At 43.3% G+C, this 20,296-nt stretch overlaps 2 protein-coding genes and 1 non-coding gene across 7 annotated transcripts in view; all 3 read right to left on the bottom strand.

The window, feature by feature from the left end:
* The window catches only part of SLC7A9 (solute carrier family 7 member 9), a 33,445-nt gene extending 30,427 nt beyond the window's left edge, over positions 1-3,018 (bottom strand). For all 4 annotated transcript variants that reach the window (XR_010837678.1, XM_059046043.2, XM_067018481.1 and 1 more), the window contains exons 1-2: positions 2,963-3,018; positions 1,356-1,469 (exon numbers count right to left, since the gene is read on the bottom strand). Coding sequence is in view for 3 of the 4 variants with exons in the window: in XM_059046043.2 (XP_058902026.2) it covers positions 1,356-1,469; positions 2,963-2,998 (150 nt within the window). In the remaining variant the exon portion in view is untranslated. The remainder of the gene's footprint in view (positions 1-1,355; positions 1,470-2,962) is intronic.
* Positions 3,019-12,765: 9,747 nt separating this feature from the next.
* Positions 12,766-20,296, bottom strand: part of CEP89 (centrosomal protein 89) — a 74,669-nt gene continuing 67,138 nt past the window's right edge. For both annotated transcript variants that reach the window (XM_067019476.1, XM_059046042.2), the window contains exon 19: positions 12,766-15,507. In XM_067019476.1, the coding sequence (XP_066875577.1) occupies positions 15,267-15,507 (241 nt within the window). In that variant the 3' untranslated portion in view covers positions 12,766-15,266. The remainder of the gene's footprint in view (positions 15,508-20,296) is intronic.
* Positions 17,296-17,368, bottom strand: TRNAE-UUC (transfer RNA glutamic acid (anticodon UUC)). Its single transcript has one exon. It is a non-coding gene; the product is annotated as a tRNA-Glu (tRNA).

Raw genomic sequence — 20,296 nt, 5'->3', positions numbered from 1 at the left:
CTGTTGCAGGGAGAGCACCAGGGAGCTGCTCCTGGGGCTTCGCTTGTACAGATTAAGTCAATTAATCCTCACAACAGCCTCATGAGTCGGGTACGCCATTGTTATACCCATTTTACAGAGGAAAAAATAGAGGAAAAGAAAGATTCCGTTACTGCCCAGGGTTCACATCCAGTACGGTTCATAGGCCCGGCTGAGGTTCCATGTGCCAACCCTTACCACCCTTGACAAAGGGGCCCAGATGGTAAGTAAAGGCTGATTTGACAATCAATCACCAACAGGAGAGGCCCTTGGGACCCGCCTCTTAGGTGGGCAGAGCAGAACAGAGCTTCTCCCCCCAGACAAAGAATGAAGTCAGGGTTTGGGGATCCTGGCCAGGGCAGTAGGGGTGAGGGGGTGAGCAGCAAGGTCTCCAGGGACAGAAACACTCGGGGGCTGTGAGCTTTCTCTCATGCCATTCTGTAGAATATGAGCTTCCTACCAGCGAGACCCTGCTCAGACACACCCTGTATGATTCCGTCCTATGAAATTCCACAACAGTGAACATTACTCTGCAGAGATAGAACTCGGTCGCGGGGGTGTGTGTGTGTGTGTGTGTGGCCCTCCTGGAAAGGGGCAAGAGGGAACTTTCTGGGGCGACCAGTTTGTCAAACACTTCAAACTGAACACTGAAGAGAGATGTGCATTTCACTCTATGTAAATCATACGTGAATCAAGAAAAAACATTTTAAAGGAATAAAATAGTCTGATTCAGTATATATAAGTCCATGCCACTCTCTCACTTTGTCCCAATTTATCCTTCCCCCTCCCCGTGTCCTTATACACACGACCAAATGTAAAATGGACAGCTAGCGGGAAGCAGCTCGGTGCTCTGTGACCACCTAGAGGGGAGGGATGGGGAGGGATAAGGAGGGTGGGAGGGAGACGCAAGAAGGGGGGGATATGGGGATATGTGTATATGTATAGCTGATTCACTTTGTTATAAAGCAGAAACTAATACAACATTGTAAAGCAATTATACACCAATAAAGATGTTAAAAAAAAAAGAAGGAATAGGATTTCCCTATCACTGGAGGTATTCCAACATTTGGGGAAGATGCTGTAGAGGGGACTCCACATCAGAAGTCCTCTCTGACCATCCTGGAAAAGGCCACTGGTCTGAGCAAACAGCAGCCCGTCCAGGTGCTTACCCAGAACGCAGAAGCACACATGTATGAACCTCACAAGAATATGCTGAGTTCACTGGCGAGAGAGAGGTGAGTACAAGGAATTGTTCGATCAGAGATGGGGTTGGGGGGGCTTGGCTGTGCACCCCGTGGCTGAGCCTGGGAAGGGCCTGCCCCTAAGGATGGCCTTACCTCCTTTTGGAGATTTGTGGTCTTGTGTTCGATGCTCTGGATCGACTTCTCATCCTCTCTCCTTTTTCTCACGCTTGTCTCTTCCATTTTCCACCCGCTGCCAAATCTAGGAGGCTGCAAGGAGGACGTGGGTGTTCACTCAGCAAATGCTCTATCGGACATGATGCAAATGGGGGCTCAGCTGTCGCGCCTGGGTTGTGGGAACGGATTCTACGAGCAGATGATTAGCTACAGTTTGGGGGAAATGCAGCTGTCAACTCCTTAGGGATGATTTGCTCAGTCCCAGCAAAATTCTGACTGCCGTTCAGACCCTGGGCAACTGGGGTTCCAAGCTCTTTTCCAAACTACTCCAGTACCCCCGTGCCCCCTCACCTATCCTATGTGCCCTAACCCTCAGCAGTGACACGCCTGAAAGTCATTCTACAGCCCAACCTCAGTTTTTCAAAGGCTTTTAAAAAGAAGTATTTAAAAAACATACTGGAATATCCTTAGTGGAGTCAAGTCTGAGGAAGGAAGGCTTTTCTCATAATTACTTCCCGAGTAATTAAGGCACCTCACACAATAGATCCACGGTATAGATATTTTTTCATTGAGTGATGCCAGGAACATTGCTGAGGAAAACCAGTTCAAGGCTGAACTAGTTAGTGCTCATTCCTTGTTCCCTTTCTCCAGATGAAGTCCCTCTCGGTTCCCTGGCCAGGGGATCAGCCAGCCTTCCCATCACCTGGTGGCCTTACCTTCTCCTTGACCTCGAGGAGCCCCTGCCCAGGGCAGCTGACCACCTTCCTCTGCACAGTAGTGCCCTAGGAATGGCCATGTCTCGTGCCCAGGAGAGGAGGAAGCCAGAAGGTACAGAGGTCAACAAAGGTAATTATTAAGCACCTTTTTTTTTTTTTTTAAGCAATGAAGCTTGGATATGCCACACAAAAAAAGGGAGAGTCGGGCAGCCAGTTTCTCTCCAAACTTTTTATTTTGCTCATTTGTGCCCAGACCATTTTTTTTTAAAACTAACCAGATCAGCTACATCCTGGAAGGAGAGATCTCTCTAAAGACTGGAACCTGAGAAGATAAACTTTGGAACCCACTCTTTTATTATCTTAATAGGTTCTATTTACAACTCCAGGCAGGCGGCACCAACGGTAGATGCACTCGTAACTCACAGGTTGGGGGGAGCTGTTTCCCTCCCCAGAGGAATTTCGTCCAAGGTCCTTGGTCTGCCTCCCCCTGGTTCGGACCAAGCTTGTCTGGCCCCTGCTGAGACCTTATCTGGGACGGAAGAGCCCAGCCTGAAGCATTGTTGCTTATCGCCCATCTCCTCGGGCAGTTTTGCACTGGGGTAGATTTAACAGCATCCAAGTATGCAGATGAGACCAAAGGTCACAGGACAGAGTTGGTGAGTCACTGAGGTTTACTTTGGGAGCGCTTTGGGACAGGCAGACCTGAGAGGAGGGCAGATTTCTCAGAATCATCTCTTAAAGCCTACTGAGAATGTGGGGGACCTTTTGCTTTCCCAGAGTCAGGGTCCTGATGTAGAAGATTGTTACCTGCCCCCCGCCCCTCCCCCCCCCCACCCCCCCCCCCACCCCCCCCGCTTGATGGGGCCATACCTGCTCATCAGGGCACCTGATCCTCTTGCCGGCCATGGCCAGAGCCTGAGCCGGGCTGTCTCTCCAGAGCATGGAGGCAGGACCTGCCCACAGGCTTGCTTGAGGCACTCCTTAAGCATTTGCCAACAGTGCAGCACTCAGAGGTAGGTCTGGCCCATCTGTACTTGCAGAGCACAACAGAAGGCTCCCTGGGTCAAGGTTGCCCCAGAGGGCTGATATTCTAACAGAAACCACTGAGGAAAGCAGGGGAGCAGGGGGCGGTGGGAGGGTCCTGTGAGCCCACACCAGCCACATAGCCTCTCTCCAAGCACTGAGTTCTGAATCTGTAAAATGGGCTCGTACTGGCACTCCCTTTCACAGGACTGTGAGAACTGCAGAAGGTTATGCATTAAGCGTCAGCATTCTGTTAATGCAGAGGATCCCAGGGGCTTCTTGGGCCTCTGTCAAATGCTGAGTTTGGAACATCTGGGCATGAGGATCCTTGCTGAGGGTCAGAAATCTACTTCAGTTCATTTTTGGTCCTTGGTGCGCATTTCTTTTCTTGAAGCTGTGGTTGCTTCTTGTTTTGTTTTTCCCCAGCAGAGTGAGTGTTCAACCAATTATCATAAGGGTTTTTTTCCCCCCTCAGGGAAAATAATGTGGATTTGTCTTCACAATTTTTTCCCCAATTCTTTAAGACCTTTGGCTCATTGTGCATCCGGCTCTGCTACCACGTGGCTGAAGTTTTACCTCGTTGCAGTCAATTCCCTCTCACAGTTAATTTCCTAGGAAGTTTCGTGTTATTATTATTTTTTTCATACAACTCCATTGTTTCTTAAGTTTCTGCTAAAGCTCTTGACCTTCACTTTCTTTTTTTCTTCTTTTGGCTGAGCCACGTGGCATGTGGGATCTCAGTTCCCCGACCAGGGATCGAACCCAAGCCCCCTGCAGTGGAAGCGTGGAGTCTTAACCACTGGACCGCCAGGGAGATCCCAACCTTCTCTTTCAAACTGTGCTTTTTCCAATTGCACAGATGCTTGCAGTTTGAGGATGGTAACACCATCTGCATTTTATCATCTTATATTTGGTACATATTTGGTTCCCTGGTCCTGTAATGGTTTATAAAGACATGTTTAGCCCGGCAGTGTAAATCCATACCCCCACAGCCTCTTGGCATCTTATCCTCTCAGTCACCTTCCTCTGAGTCAGGGTCAGAGTCAAACCTTCAAGACCGATGCCAGCTCTTCCTTTACCACTTAAAACTTGTCCCAGACCTGGCTTCAAGTTTTCCAACTTTCTTCTGTTCCTAAGTTTACTCATCTTATATTCTTTCCCTCTGCTGCTGACAGTAGTTCAGAGCTTTGCGGGGGACCCAAAAGGCCAGATAACAGGCGTTAACTTACCTACCAAAATCCCAAGCAAAAGAACTCATAAAGAGTCAGTGGAGGGCTTCCCTGGTGGCGCAGCGGTTGAGAGTCCGCCTGCCGATGCAGGAGACGTGGGTTCGTGCCCCGGTCTGGGAGGACCCCACATGCCGTGGAGCGGCTGGGCCCGTGAACCATGGCCACTGAGCCTGTGCGTCCAGAGTCTGTGCTCCGCAACGGGAGAGGCCACAGCAGTAAGAGACCCGCGTAGCACACACACACACACACACAAAAAAAGAGTCAGTGGAATGTGCAAAGTCTTTAAATGTCAAGGATTTACAGTCTGACTGTAAAACAATTAGCAAGGAAAGCACAATTTAAAAACTCTCATCTGGGAAACAATCTCTATCTATATATATCCAAGAGCTATTGGAATAGTGCAATTCTACCTTAGAATTGTCCCATCATTTTTGTCCATCCTTTTTTTTAGATATAATTGACATATTAGTTTCAGGTGTACAATGATTCGATATTTGTATATATTGTGAAATGATCACAATAAATCTAGTTAATATCTGTCACCACACATAGCTACAAATTGTTTTTCTTGTGATGAGAACTTTGAAGATCCACTCTCCTAGCAAGTCTCAAACATACAGTATTATTAACTACAGTCACCAGGATGTACATCACGTCTCCTGAGACATTTATTTTAGAACTGGAAGTTGTACCTTTTGACCACCTTCACCCATTTTGCCCACCCCTCACCTCTGGCAACCACAAATCTGTTCTCTATATCCATGAGTTGGGTTTGTTTGGGTTTTGGGTTTTTTGTTTGTTTTTCTGTTTACTTGGTTTGGGGTTTTTTTGGGGGGGAGGGATCCTGTTGACACATTCAAGTGAGAGCATTCATATTTGTTTTTCTCTGACTTATTTCACATAGCATAATGCTGTTCAAGTCCATCCATGTTGTCATAAATGGAAAGATTTCCTTCTTTTTATGGCTGAATAATATTGCATTATATATATGTATATATGTGTATATATATCACATCTTCATCTATTCATCCATTACTGGACACTTAGGTTGGACACATCTTGGCTGTCATAAATAATACAGCAATGAACATGGTGGTGCAGATATCTTTTCAAGTTTGAGTTTTTACCCAGAAGTGGAATTTCTGGATCATATGATAGTCCTATTTTTAATCTCCATACCGTTTTCCATAGTGGCTGCACCAATTTACGTCCCACCAACAATGTACAGGGTTCCCTTTTTTTCCACATCCTTGTAAACACTTGTTATTTCTAGTCTTTTTTTTTTTTTTAACATCTTTATTGGAGTGTAATTGCTTTACAATGGTGTGTTGGTTTCTCCTTTACAACAAAATGAATCCGTTATACATATACATATGTTCCCATATCTCTTTCTAGTCTTTTTGATAATAGCCATTCTGACAGGTGTGAGGTGGTATCTCATTGTGATTCTGATTTGCATTTCCCTGATGATTAGTGATGTTGAGCATCTTTCCATGCACCTGTTAGTAATCTGTGTATCATCTTCTTTGGAAAAATGTCTATTCAGATACCTCTGCCCATTTTTTTTTTTTTTTTTTTTTTTTTTTTTTGCGGTACGCGGGCCTCTCACTGTTGTGGCCTCTCCCGTTGCGGAGCGCAGGCTCCGGACACGCAGACTCAGCGGCCATGGCTCACGGGCCCAGCCGCTCTGTGGCACATGGGATCTTCCCGGACTGGGGCACGAACCCGTGTCCCCTGCATCGGCAGGTGGACTCTCAACCACTGCGCCACCAGGGAAGCCCTGCCCATTTTTTAATTAGATTTTTTTTTTTTTTTTTTTTGCTGTTGAGTTGTATGTGTTCTTTATATGTATTGGATATTATAGTTTCTGTTGAAGCATTTTTTTTTCTCTAAAGTCACTCTGATTTCTACCAAAGATGGCCAAATTCACACTCATTTGTTTTAAAATAAGTTTAGTTTCATTAAACTTGACCTGATTATTTACATAAGTTCAGCAAGAATAGCAATTGACCATATAGGCTGTTTTAAATCTGCTTTGCTGGAACTTTTCATAAGGAACCTCCAGATTGAACTTTTTTTTTTTAATGGAAATGCATTATTTATTTATTTATTTATTTATTTAATTTTACTTTTGGCTGTGTTGGGTCTGCGTTTCTGTGCGAGGGCTTTCTCTAGTTGTGGCAAGCGGGGGTCACTCTACATCGCGGTGCGCGGGCTTCTCACTATCGCAGCCTCTCTTATTGTGGAGCACAGGCTCCAGACACGCAGGCTCAGTAGCTGTGGCTCACGGGCTTAGTTGCTCCGCGGCATGTGGGATCCTCCCAGACCAGGGCTTGAACCCGTGTCCCCTGCATTAGCAGGCAGATCTCAACCACTGCGCCACCAGGGAAGCCCCCAGGTTGAACTTTTAATAGCCTCTTTAGGCTAAGAAGCCACGTCAAGGATTTATCATGAGACTCACCTGTAATACCTAAGGATTCGGGTGAATTCCTCTCTTCTTGAAGTTCCCCCAGATATCCTGAAGTTCCTGTGCCTGCCAGAAAGTGATCTTCCTTACTCACCTGGCAAGGCTGTTGGGAACTGTGTAAGCAAGGAAGCAGGCTGGTTTTCCAAGGGTCTTTATGGCTCCACAGTCAATCATAGCTTCTTAAAGCTGTCTGTCAAATCTGATTCTATGCAAATCCTCAAATATGACATTCCAGTCAAGGCTATGGTAATACAACGAATGTGTCCTGTTACAAAGAGAACAGATTCTTAGTGAACTTATATAAATAGCTATATTGTCATGAAAATAAGAATGCTTATTAAGAGTTTCCAAATTCTAGAGGAATCAGGGAGAGAGATAAATGTTTCAATCCTGCTTGCAAAGGTATAATTTACCAAACTGCTCTGATTCATAGTTAGCGTTAAGACGAAAGGCTTTCTTACATCTGGAAAACAAACATTAAAAAGCTGTATAACATTTCAGATAAAAAGTCATAAAATTTACAATCATATTCATCAGTTCATTCAGTCCTGTGTAACTAATTCTTGTTGATCTTGATCATTTGTTAGCAATTTTATGAAGCCGTCAGGCTTGCCATTAGAGTTTTGTTATCTTACCCAGTTCAACGGTATGAAATAAAAGTTATCAGAAACCTGTATTTGTCAAAAAATCCTTTCTATGAATCTTCTTGAAGATGAAGCATTTTTGCCAAAGGATCAGAGTAAAATAATAACTGTCTATAAATGACAAAGACAAAATGGCATGGTTAAAGATCTAATTACAATGCAATTGACAAGGAAATCTGGTTATTTCAATGACACAATATTTTAAGATAATAGCTAGAATTATGACTGATAGCATTTTATCAGGACATAATCAGATTTTTAGGAATTTCACATAATTTTTAGAACATATATATTCATCAATGCAATATAACCTAAGATGGTTTATCACCACTTATCTGACAGTGCATCCCATGTAATTTAACATGCCAATTAGTTTAAGATCTCTCCTTGAGACGTTTAAGGGACCCTCTGAAAAATCCCAGAGTTTGCTAGAGGTCAAAAGGACTTCATTTATAATTTGATTTGGGGAAGTTTATCAAAGATATCAGGTTTTAAAACATTTGTTCAAATAGGATCATAGGTCACTGTGAAATAATACTTAGTTATTCTCTTAACCAAAGTGACAAAGACTTCACAGGCAAATACAGAAAGTTTAATAATTGTTAAAAAAAAAAAAAAAACCTTAGCTCTTGTAATATTAAAAAGACTCAGCGGACTCAGTGTAAGTAATCAAAGACCTGATAAAACAACACAGGAAATTACTTTGATGAAACATAAACATCTCTGCTTTTTAGACAGACTACTCAGAGGTAAAGGAAAACCGTTCACAATTTCCCTATAATAGAAGACTTTTGTCTCTTTAACACAGAGAGAAAACCAAATTCTAATTTTGCACCAGTTTACTTTTAATATTTATTCACTCAGTTAAACTCATTTGAATCTTAGCCAGTCCTGAGCATGCGCAAAACTTTTTTCTAAGGGTTCCTTTCTCCCAAACCTTCTGTAACTTCCTTTTTTACATTCAGATTTTATCATATGCTTTCCCTCTTTTTTCTTTTTGTAATTAATTTTTATTGGAGTATAGTTGCTTTACAATGTTGTGCTAGTTTCTACTGTACAGCAAAATGAATCAGCTACACATATATTCCCCTCTTTTTTGGATTTCCTTCCCATTTAAGTCACCACAGTGCATTAAGTAGAGTTCCCTGTGCTATACAGTATGTTCTCATTAGTTGTCTATTTTATTCACAGTATCAATAGTGTAAGCGTCAGTCCCAGTCTCCCAATTCCTCCCACTCCCCCCCTTTCCCCCTTTGTGTTCATACGTTTGTTCTCTATGTCTGTGTCTCTATTTCTGCTTTGTAAATAAGATTATCTATACCATTTTTCTAGATTCCGCATATATGCGTTATTATACAATATTTGTTTTTCTCTTTCTGACTTACTTCACCCTGTATGACACTTTCTAGGTCCATCCACATCTCTGCAAATGACCCAATTTCGTCCCTTTTAATGGCTGAGTAATATTCCATTGTATATATGTACCACATCTTCTTTATCCATTCATCTGTCAATGGACATTTAGGTTGCTTCCATGTCCTTGCTATTTCCCTCTCTTTTTTAAAACCTCTCTTTAGGACAGAATTACTTGCTTTTCCCTTAACAACATGCATTTCTATTCCGTATATCTTTATAAAAAATTTCCTTGCAGATGAATATATTTTTCTTATTTATTTTAGTAGTTTTAATTACATGTAACAATTAGAATTCTTAACCCTTAGAAACCTAAATTTCTAGTGAAAACTAAAAAGTAAGCAAGTGTGAACTGTTTGCTATACCAGTATTTTTTGATTGGCAAACTTATGAATACATTTCATAGTTTCTAGAAACCTATATTTCCTCATAGCGTATTTTTTTTCAGTGTGGTATAAGACGTGTTTCTAATGGACCCAAACATCTTTAGTTTTTCTGTAATAAAGCAAAAGTAGGTAAATTTAAGACTTATTTAGCAACTGATGTTTCAGTATCTTCTCTTATTTGGAAATTATCTTGACATTCAATGAATTCCCATCATTTAACTTAGCAAAACTCTAAACTTTTAAGTTACCAAAAGATTTTGGAAGCTAATTTTAAGTCTTATCGCACTTATGTCTATCTAAATCATTTGTTCCTAACGATTATGTGTAGATTACCCATGAAAACTTCATGAGCTATTAGACAAGTCAACCATCTTCCCAGGCTGTTTTTCTTGCTGACAAATTTTGTAGCAGAGATAACATGAACTTATTTTACTTTTGGTAAACCTAGGTAGAATAAAAGTTTTACATTTAATGCTGATAACTCTAAAGACATGCCTATTTTAATTAAACCAATAACTTTAAATAAATTTGCTTTTACTTACTAAAGGTTAATCTTAGACCATGTGAACTTGAAAAACATTTGGGTTACTTTCTATTACACTTCTGAGATTTAGAAATATTTAATTCATAAGTGCTTACTTTTAAGCCTAAATTAAATAGAGCTCCTTTACAAATTAATTTTGGCAATACCATCTGGTGGTAGAAAAACACCATATCTAAAATAGACACATGTAGGGACTTACCTGGTGGCACAGTGGTTAAGAATCCGCCTGCCACTGCAGGGGACACGGGTTTGATCCCTGGTCCGGGAGGATCCCACATGCTGTGGAGCAACTAAGCCCATGAGCCACAACTACTGAGCCTGCGCTCTAGAGCCCACGAGCCACAAGTACTGAGCCTGAGTGCCACAACCACTGAAGCCCGCGCACCTAGAGCCCGTGCTCCGCAACAAGAGAAGCCACTGCAGTGAGAAGCCCGCACACCGCAATGAAGAGTAGTCCCCGCTCGTTGCAACTAAAGAAAGCCTGCGAGCAGCCAAAAATAAAATTAATTAATAAAAAAAATAAAACGGACACACGTAGACCCACAGACACAATCTGAGATCTCATAGCTTTCATTTTAAAACTTCAGTCATGAATCTGGGATAACAGTATAAAATTCACTATTTTATAAATAACAATTGGAATAAGTTAAGTGTATCTGTTCAGATGGTTAAGGCTTTTTACTATTTGTGAAAAAGACTTTTTAAGATTTGTATTTGTCCTTGACAAATCCTTGAGGCTGTGAATTAGATTTTGAGTGAAGGAGCCTTTCCAGCAGTTGGTACTTTTAAAAAAGGTCTCTTTCCCTTTGGTTTCAGGTTCTACTGAATTAACCAGGTCCAGTCTCAGGGGACTGTGGTTTGTGTTTACACTTCTAACTTTGTAGAAATTTGCAAGATGAAGACAGTTGTTTTCAGTTCCCTAAATATCTGGGCTGCCACCTAAATGATATCAAAAGGCTGATCTGCTCATCCAACTACATTTTCTTTAATTTGCTTCTTTATATCGGAGAGAAGGTTTCCAACTAAAATGGAAATTAAAAGATTTCTATGTTCTAGAATTTCAGGGTTCAGTGTACCATGCCTTCAAAAAGTCTGCATAAGGCATTCAGTAAAGGCCCTCTTTCCTAGTGCACAAGTCAACTCCAGACCAAGTCACTCTACAGGCAAAAAGCTTCCACTATTGCTCCTATCTGTCCCGAATATCAGTCCCTAGTTTCCACCTCACACCATGTGGGTTCAGGCAACCCTATTCGTTCCCTTTAGTACGTTCAATTCACTTTGCCTGAAAGGTGGATTTACATGCCCTATCTTACAATATTAGGCAGGGAAAACATTCTCCAGTGAGACAGTGTCCATCCCCATGATACAATCAGGCAAAACAGATGCAACTGAAAACAGAGGGAAATGAGAAGGGCACAACTTTTGAAAGAATGACATAGCCCGAGGACATGACTTAAACTGATTAGAACCAAATGGGCCCAAGATGGCGGACAAGTCAGCTTCCACTAGACCTTGAGCCTCAGTATATGCTCACTGTAACACATCAGCAAGCTAAATGACATACTCACAGGCGCCATGGCAGTTCCAAGGCCAACCATAAGGATCAAAAAGTGGGCAGTGGCCCAATTCCTGGAAATCCCTGCCCCTTCCCCAAATAGCTGGCATACTCCTCCCACGCATTAGCCTATGAAATTACCCACCCCTATAAAAACGGACAAACCCCCATACCCTGGTGCCTTTCTCACCCTCTGAGATGGTCCACACTCTGTCTGTGGAGTGTGTTTCTCTCTAAATAAATCCACGTCTTACCTATCACTTTTGTCTCTCACTGAATTCTTTCTGCAATGAAACATCAAGGACCTGAGCTTCATTAAGTCCTGAAACCAGGTGTGTGACCTCACGGTTGGAAGACCGTGGGTTTTGGCAGGGTTTGAGTCCCAGCTGCGTGGGTTCAAGTCCCAATCTGAGGTGCACGGTTTCACAGCCACCTTACACAAAGCCCATTCAAATACACCAATTCTCTTATAAACTTCCACCTCAATTCTATCCACTCTTATACCTCTAACCACAGCCTCCGCTAGGACCCCATCAACAAGTCTTGGGGTAGGGGAAGTGTTCCCACCCAGATAGAACTTCCATTCCCATAAAATACTTAGACCATGTTGATATAACCTCTTCACATAATGTCCATTCAAACATTTCAACCTTTATAATCCTCTCAACCCTCGTATGTTTACATTTTCTCAATCTAAGTGTAGGCCAAGTCAGGCTTCCATCAATGGGTTTTGGTACCACAGCTCATGGGACTCCTGCATCAAGGAGTCCTGGAAACTTCTGTCACCTAGCAGTCTTACCCACTCCAGTGTAAAAGGCTTTGGTTCTCAGTGAGGGGTCCAGGTGGGGTCCAGGAGAAATTTCTTGCTTGGATGCGGGACACCTGAGGGATCCTTACCGCTGACGGGAAAGTCTTGTAGAGACAGAAAAGTTGCCCAGAGTGACCTAGACTTCAGGTCTAGAGTATCTGGGAGCATTCCAAGTCTTCCCAGATGGAGGTGACCCCCACCCACTGAGCCCAGCTGCTTGAGGAGTCAAGGAGGTGACAGTCACCCAATCAGAGGGGGACAAGCGGGCCTGTCCTGGACAGTTCACAAGCCCTGCTGGTGGGGGCAGGGCTGGGAGCCTGCAAGGCCTGGGGAGCTAGCCTGAGGCTCAGTCCTGCTCTTCCCTTTTTTCTCTCTCCCTCTCTCTTTTTCTCCCTCTCCCTCTCTCCCCAACGCAAAGTCATGAACTATCTTCTAGAAGGTTAGTTTTGCTTTTCACATTAAGGTCTAGATAGCACTGTCCAAGGGAAATCTAATGGGAGCCACATATGGGATTTAAAGTTTTCTAGTGGCCATATTTTTTAAAAAGTAAACCAAACCAAAAAGACAAAACAACAACAAAAACAAAATAAAACAAAACCCACAACCAGGTGAAATCAATTTTAATAACATTTAACCCAATATATATAAAATGTTATCTTAACATAAAGCCAATATAAAAATTATTAGATATTTTACATAATTTTTTTCCTAGTAAGGCTTAAAATCTGGTGTATATTTTATACACCAGATGTGTTATAGCACATCTCAATTCGGGTGCTGGATTTTCATCAGAAATACTTGACCTATATCTAGATTTCATAAAATTTATAGTTGAGAAGGCAGATTCACCTACCCACTTACTCCAACACACACGTCAGTTTTCCCGTGATGCACTGAGACCCTGCTTGCTCTGGAAGCTCATGGCTCTGGGCTTCTGTCCTGGCGCTTTTCTTCTGAGCACCTAGCACGCTCTATAATGATGTTGGCCTTCGTCGCTACTGCTGTTCTCAACAAACAGTGCACATAGGTAAGCATCCACAGCATATTTGCTGAATAAATATATTTACATCAAAACTAATAAAATCCAGAATTCCCCCCTCTCCTAAGAGTTAGATGACCCGCTGGTCTACAAAGATGTAAGCTGTTGGAAGAGGGTGGGGTCTCTCCCATCTTCTCAGAGGTTGAGGGGCAAAGGCATCACTTCTGATCCTTCCACCCCTCTGCACGGGACAGCTGCAAGACAGGACAGCCCCCCAGCTACTGTCACACCAAATTCACACCCGCACTTGCGCCTGGCCCCTCTCCACAGTCCTGACTTCCCCAGGGCTGCTTTTAAATAGTACCAAAGGCAGCAGGGCTCACTTGGGTTCCTGGGTCATGTTTTCTAACTGTTTACCTTGGGTTACTTTCAACCTGATCAGGACCTTTCTAGAGCCACATGAAGACTCACCAGGACCAAGAGAGAAGTGGACCGGCTCCTGCTCAGACTGGAACCTGTCAGGATGACAGAAGCCCCCTCCCAGCAGCCAGGCCTTACCGCCCACCCAACCTCTAGCCCCAGAGCCCCACCTGCTGCTCACACAGCCCTTCTCCAGGTCCTGAGACCCTGTCCATTCTGCAAGGCTGTGTGTGTGCCTCTCAGCTGCACTGTCTTTCGCCACCTTGCCTGCTTTGCCCTCCTTTGCATCCCAGACTCTGAGCCCACCTGCCCATTTGCTACAGCACCCAGTAGGAGGCTAGCAGAGGCTGACTGCTGCGTGAACACCACCCCTGGGGGGCCGTGATGAGGTCCAGGGGTGACTGAACTTGCAAAGTATATTTGTAACGTGGGATAAAGCAGAAATGTAAAAACATTCACTTCTCAAGGGAATAAAATGTTCTCTTTGAAGGCGGAAAGAAGACAGGGATAACACACGGGATTCTCTAGGTGACGTGACCACAGCAACGTCCCATGGACAAGCCATCCCCTGAGCATTGGTCTGGAGACAAGAGGCTCACGGGCTGCTGCCACCTTGCAGCCTGTCTACAGGTTATTAGATGGTTTTGGCACAAATTCCCTTGAAATAACATCAAAGTTGGGTGCTAGGTCATCTCCTAGGAGCTGATACATAGTTTTAAATCCTGTCTTTCTATCCATGGTAAGAGGAAAATAAATTGGAATTCTTTAACTGTTGAATAAAATGTAAAAGTTTAATAAAATATAAAAGAACAATGATTTTCTATCTTAACTTCCCACTTAGCAACCAAAAAGCACATGTGTAACTTTTATATATGACCAGGGACCAACGCTGGGTCTATCTGCACACCTGAAACCACACAGGCCTTAGCTATGAGGGGTTTGGTAAAAGGATGTGACAGGATTCTACCCTCCATACACTGTTTAGGATCCTCTGTAGCCTTCTTCCAGCATGCCGGGGGCAAGCAGCCCTAGACAGCTGGCATTACCGCCAGGAGTCCCAGGTCCTGGAGGCAGGGATGAATCTACCTGAGGAGGTGGCACCGGGTGGAGCAGGACCACGGCCCCAGCACCCTCTCGGTGGTGGCAGTGGGGCAGGAACCCCACCTTGGTGTGCAAAGTCAAGGCTCTCAGCGGGGAGGGAGGTTACATGGCCCCAGAAAAATTACCTTTCTGGGAGGACAGGGAAGGGCTCGGGGAGAGGGCAGGACAGATTTTGTACAACCTACTGGGACAGGAAGACCAGCACCTGTTTTTTGCCAAACAATAAAATACCACCCAGAGTGAATGCACAGGTCTCAGCGCTGGGGCTTCCATCGACCGCTCAGCCAATGAAACTAACTCATCAAACACACAGGCTGAGCGCTCGGGCCTGCCCGCCCTTCCCTCTGGGGCTTTCTCAGAGCAGATCTAGGAGCCCGGAGACAGGCCAGCTTGCCAGGTCACCTGTTAGCCTGAGCAATGGATCTCACAGAGCCCGGCTCGGTGGCAGTGGGGTCAGAGGACGTGCGCTGGCTAAATATAGTTCAGCAGCACATTTTAAAAATAAAGCAAAATGTAAAAAAACAACGCTGCAGCGGTGGGCGGGAGTCTGCCCTCTCCTTGGCGCTCCCTGTCCTGCGTAGGGCAGACGTCTCCGCCGAGGGGCCCTAGCCCAGGGGCTCCTGCAGACCCTGGTAGGAGGTGGGAGGTGGCTTCAGGTCACAGAAGCTGAAGCGGCAGCCATCCTGCATGTCTCCCTGAGAGGTGCCATCCAGGCAGCGGTCCACGAAAGCTCTGGTGTTGTCCCACGGGCCTGTCCTCTCCAGCGTGGCCTGGAGAAGTTCTCGGATCCTTTGGTTTTCCTTGGAGGTGGACTCCCAAACAACCTCAAGCTCACCTTCCATTTCTCTGAGAGAAATAAACAATATAAAGGAAACGTTTAAAATAACACGATTTAAAAAATATTTATAGAGCCCTTATGAATCCTAAAGTAGTGAGAAGCCAAGTGGAAGAATGTTTAAAGTCAGAGAACAGAGACCATTGTGCGTGGGTCCTGAAGCAAAGATTCCCAGTGTCGAATGAAGCCCGATGGCCCCTGGAAATAGAAAAAAATACAAAGGCACAGGCTGAAAATGACGTCTTAGATTTCCTCTCTACGTTTTGCCTTTTCTTCTATTTTGGCACCAGCGCACGCACCCTTTGTTCTCCGTGGCATTAATGTTACAAAAATAAAACACAATAACTGCCGTGGCTGACCGACAGCACAACAGCCTGGCTGTGGGCACCCACACGGCATGGGCCCTGTAGGCCCCTCCCCTCTGCCCGTCCCCATTGCGACCCAGCCGACACTCAGACGCCTTGCACAGCCTCCATCCGCAGAGCCACTGATGGGCCCAGACACAGAGAGTGAGTTAGAGGGTGAGGAGGGGACTGACTGCGGGGAGTGAGGATCACAACCCGGGTCACAGAGATGACTGGCCCAGACCATGTGCCAGGAGGGCGAGTGCCCAGAGGGAACCAAGGCTGAGCCAGGACTGTGTGACGGGCCCCGTGTGGGGAGCTGAGGAAACAGGGCAGGCCAGGTACACGTGTCCTCACAGGGCTGTGGTCCACTGGGGGAGCAGACCAGATACCTGCCACCACCTCACATGAAGCCCCACGGAGAGGGAAAAACAAGCCTCAGCCTGAGAGGAGGAACGGGCCTCGTGCAGGACGGCAGGGCTGGGAAGGCCGGCTCCTTCACAGACACCGCCCGGTGGTTACGCAAAATGTTAGCAACTGGATTACCAGGTGGACTCAGCACTGTTGTCTAAAGAGGAGGACACAGAGATTCAGGGAGGCCAGTGACACACCCACTCGTCCAGTGTCACTTTCCTTGTGAACTGTTGTTTCCTTCCAAAGCCCATGATGCCCACTAATTACTCTGTGTCTAAAAAATCTCCAGGCTTCCGTTTTCTGATGCAAAACACCCAGATGTTTGAAACATTACATCATGATAATGTACAGCCAAACTCAAAACAAAGAGAGAAGGAAATCTCTAAGGGCAGACAAAAAAGAGGATTAAATTGAAACCACAGAGGTTGGCAAACAAAATGTTTGTATCGCTTTGAGGACAAAAGCCCATGCTAGAAACCCAGATTTCTGTAGAATGGAGACTAGTCTTGGGCGCATGCAAACTGGGTGCAACAGAAAACCGCAGGGCTCACTCACATCCATGTTTGCCCTCTTCCTCCTAGCAACACTGTGAACTATGTGTCCCAGAATTGGGCAGGTAAGTGGAGATATGTGAAGAACCCTCAAAGGAGGGATGGTTGGCTGGAAAAATCTGCCAATCTTCAAAAGAAATATGCTCTGAGAGGCTCCTTGGGAACTGTAGCCACTGACTGGTTCTCAAATGAATCTGGGGTTTGAATCTACACTATTCCCCATTGTACAGCATCCCCAGCCCCTGACTGGAGTGAACCAAGAGTAAAAAGACATTTTTGAGACAATCAGGGAAAAAACTCAGTGGATGAGTTAAAAGAACATTGCACACAACCAAAGAGAGAATTAATGAAGTGGAATATTGAGCAGAGAAAACCACCTAGAATGCAGCTCAGAAAAATATACATTAAGAAGTTATACATTCATTATAAATGTAATAATGGCATTGTGAAATTTTTTTTGGTTTTGGCCATGCAGCTTGCAGGATCTTAGTTCCCCGACTGGGGATCGAACCCAGGCCCTCAGCAGTGAAAGTGCAGGGTCCTAACCACTGGACCACCAGGGAATTCCCTGTGAATATTTTAAAAGTCCTTTTGTATTTAAAAAAAACCATTACTGTAGATTATTTTTTAAGTTAATAATAAAATTAAAGTGACTCCAGGTTTGGAAATACTCTCTGGCACCAAAGAAAAGCAAATGCAAACCTTCTCTGGAGAAAACATCCTCAGTCCAGGCCCCTAGGACTCCACAGACTAAATTCAACCCATACATGAGTTCATGGTAAAAAAAAATTACTGTACATAGAACGAAATAAGCCACACAGGGCAAGAGTCAACAAAACCAGATTTCAGACCCCCAAATTGCAGATAATGAAGCTGTCACACACAGAATATAAAATAACTATGAATAAAATGTTAAAAAAAATAAAAGATGTATTAAAGATAAGCAAAGACCAAAAATTTATTTTAAAAACGACTAGGTAGATTTTCAAAAGAACCAAACAGTACTTCTGAAATTGAAATTTACAGTTGTTGAAATAAAAAACCCTCCATGGCTAGGTTAAACGGTACATTGAACAAAACTGAACAGAGAACTAGTAAACAGAAATATTGAGAATTACCCAGAATGTAGACCAGAAAAACAAGGAGATAGAAAATGTAAAAGATAAGACACATGAAAGATTCAATAAGAAGGTCTAACATACATTTAATATGAGTTCCAGAAGGAAATCTGGAAAAAATGAGGGGAAAAGACTTATTTTAAGAGATAGATAATGACTGGTAATTCCCTGGTGGTCCAGTGGTTAGGCCTCGGCACTTCCATTGCAGGAGGCACAGGTTTGATCCCTGGTCAGGGAATTAAGATCCCACAAGCACACGGCTCAGCCAAAAAAAAAAAAGAGAGATAATGACTGAGAATTTTCTGGAAGTAATGAAAGACACAAAATCACAGATATAGAGAATAACTTATACCAAGCAGATAAGTGAAAAGAAATTCATAGTTAAATACAATGAAACTGCAGACTACAAGAGACAGAGGAGATCTTAAAATAGGCAAGAGAAATGATGGATCATCTAGTTTTAAAAAATGACAAAAGACTTCTCAACAGCAATAATGAAACAGACAAGACAGTGGAATGTGTTGAGAGAATCAACTCACGAGGATGAGGGCAAAATGCGGACATTTTCAGATAAACAAAAACTAAGAAAGCTTACTCTCCCTAAAGAAACTTCTAAAGCATGTACTTTCGGAAGGAGGAAAATAATCTGAGAAATAAGGTCTAACATGCAAAAGAGAATAGTAAGCAAAGAAACTGGTAAACTCTAGGTAAATCAAAATAAAATAACTATATTGAAACTAGTAATATGTAATTTCTGGGGCTAAAAACAATGATATAAAATAGATCTTTGCTTTTCATCTTCACATATCTGTATCTACATGTAATGACACTAGACAACAGGAGCATATAAACTGAGTGGGAAATAATTAGGTTAGAGCATTAGGTCTTGCATTTGCGGGTAGAAATGTAGAGGCGCTGATTAACTTTAGATTTTTGTTAATGTTAGGTATCCATATGAAATTTCACGGGCAACCACTAAAAGAACATAAATAGAATGTTTAACTTTCAAACCATTAAACGGCAAAAAATGGAACAAGGGAGAAAGTGAAAAACAAAGTTCCATTTTATTAACGCAATTCTAAACCTCCTGTCTGGCAAGAAAGTTGGTATCAGCCCAACTTTTACAAAGTGACCACTTATGGTGGTAAGAACTTCTGTGACTACAGAAAACCTGTTAGATAAGACTTCATTTTGCCTGGCATTAAGAAGCATCCAGCTGATAGAAAGCATAAACGGCTGTCTGCATTCTGTCTGGTAACAAATACATGGATTCTACTATAACTTGAAGAAAATCACATTCAAGTGTCATTATGATTCTTCCACATGCATCAGTTTATGTTCCAGTCTGTCAAAGACAACACAGCCATTCTGAAAAGGCCGACTTAAATGTGAACCCAAACTATGTGAGGGGACCACCAGGTTCACCTCCACAAAACACGCACTGTTCCCCAGGTTTCCAATACACTGGCAATACCTCCTCTATCACACATTTAAAGGACAAAGGTGTAACTGACAGAGTACCTTACAGCCAGAGAACATGATACACCCAAAATCTTATGACTGTGATCTTAATAAAAGGGAAGAATCTGAAATTTAAAGTTCTCAGAAATGAGAACATAATGGCAGAAATAAGACATCAAAAATTAATAAAATCTCCCAAGAAAATGGAATAGAATAAAAATATCAAAGAGATGGAAAAAAGGGGGAAAAAGTGAAGGACAACGAGAGGATTGGATTGATTTAGGAAATCCAATATTCAAACAACAGGAATTTTTTTATTTTTTATTTATTTATTTTTTTATTTTTTATTTTTTGTGGTACGCGGGCCTGTCACTGTTGTGGCCTCTCCCGTTGCGGAGCACAGGCTCCGGACACGCAGGCGCAGCGGCCATGGCTCACGGGCCCAGTCGCTCCGCGGCATGTGGGATCTTCCCGGACCGGAGCACGAACCCGTGTCCCCTGCATCGGCAGGCGGATTCTCAACCACTGCGCCACCAGGGAAGCCCACAACAGGAATTTTTAAAGGAGGGATTAAAGACCTGGGATCTACTGTACAGCACTGGGACGATAACTACCAGTACTGTACATGTGAAAGGTGCTAAGACAGGAGATCTTAAACGTTCTCACCATAACAAGAACAACAACAAAATGGTAATTATATGAGGTGAAGGATATGTTAACCTTATTGTGGTGATCATTTCACAATATATGTGTATATCAAATCACACTGTACACCTTAAACTTATACAATGTTATATGTCAATTGCTAGGGAAAATCTCTTCAAAGAAAAAAAATGAGGAGCAAATTAAAAAACCAATATTAAAATATATTTAATATTAAAATCAGATAAAACTAAACTGTAAAAACAAAAA

The sequence above is a fragment of the Kogia breviceps genome, chromosome 18 (genome assembly GCF_026419965.1).
Source record: "Kogia breviceps isolate mKogBre1 chromosome 18, mKogBre1 haplotype 1, whole genome shotgun sequence".
NCBI classification, from domain to species: domain Eukaryota; kingdom Metazoa; phylum Chordata; class Mammalia; order Artiodactyla; family Physeteridae; genus Kogia; species Kogia breviceps.
Note: the sequence above shows the minus strand (reverse complement) of the source record. Positions and strands in the feature narration are given on the sequence as shown.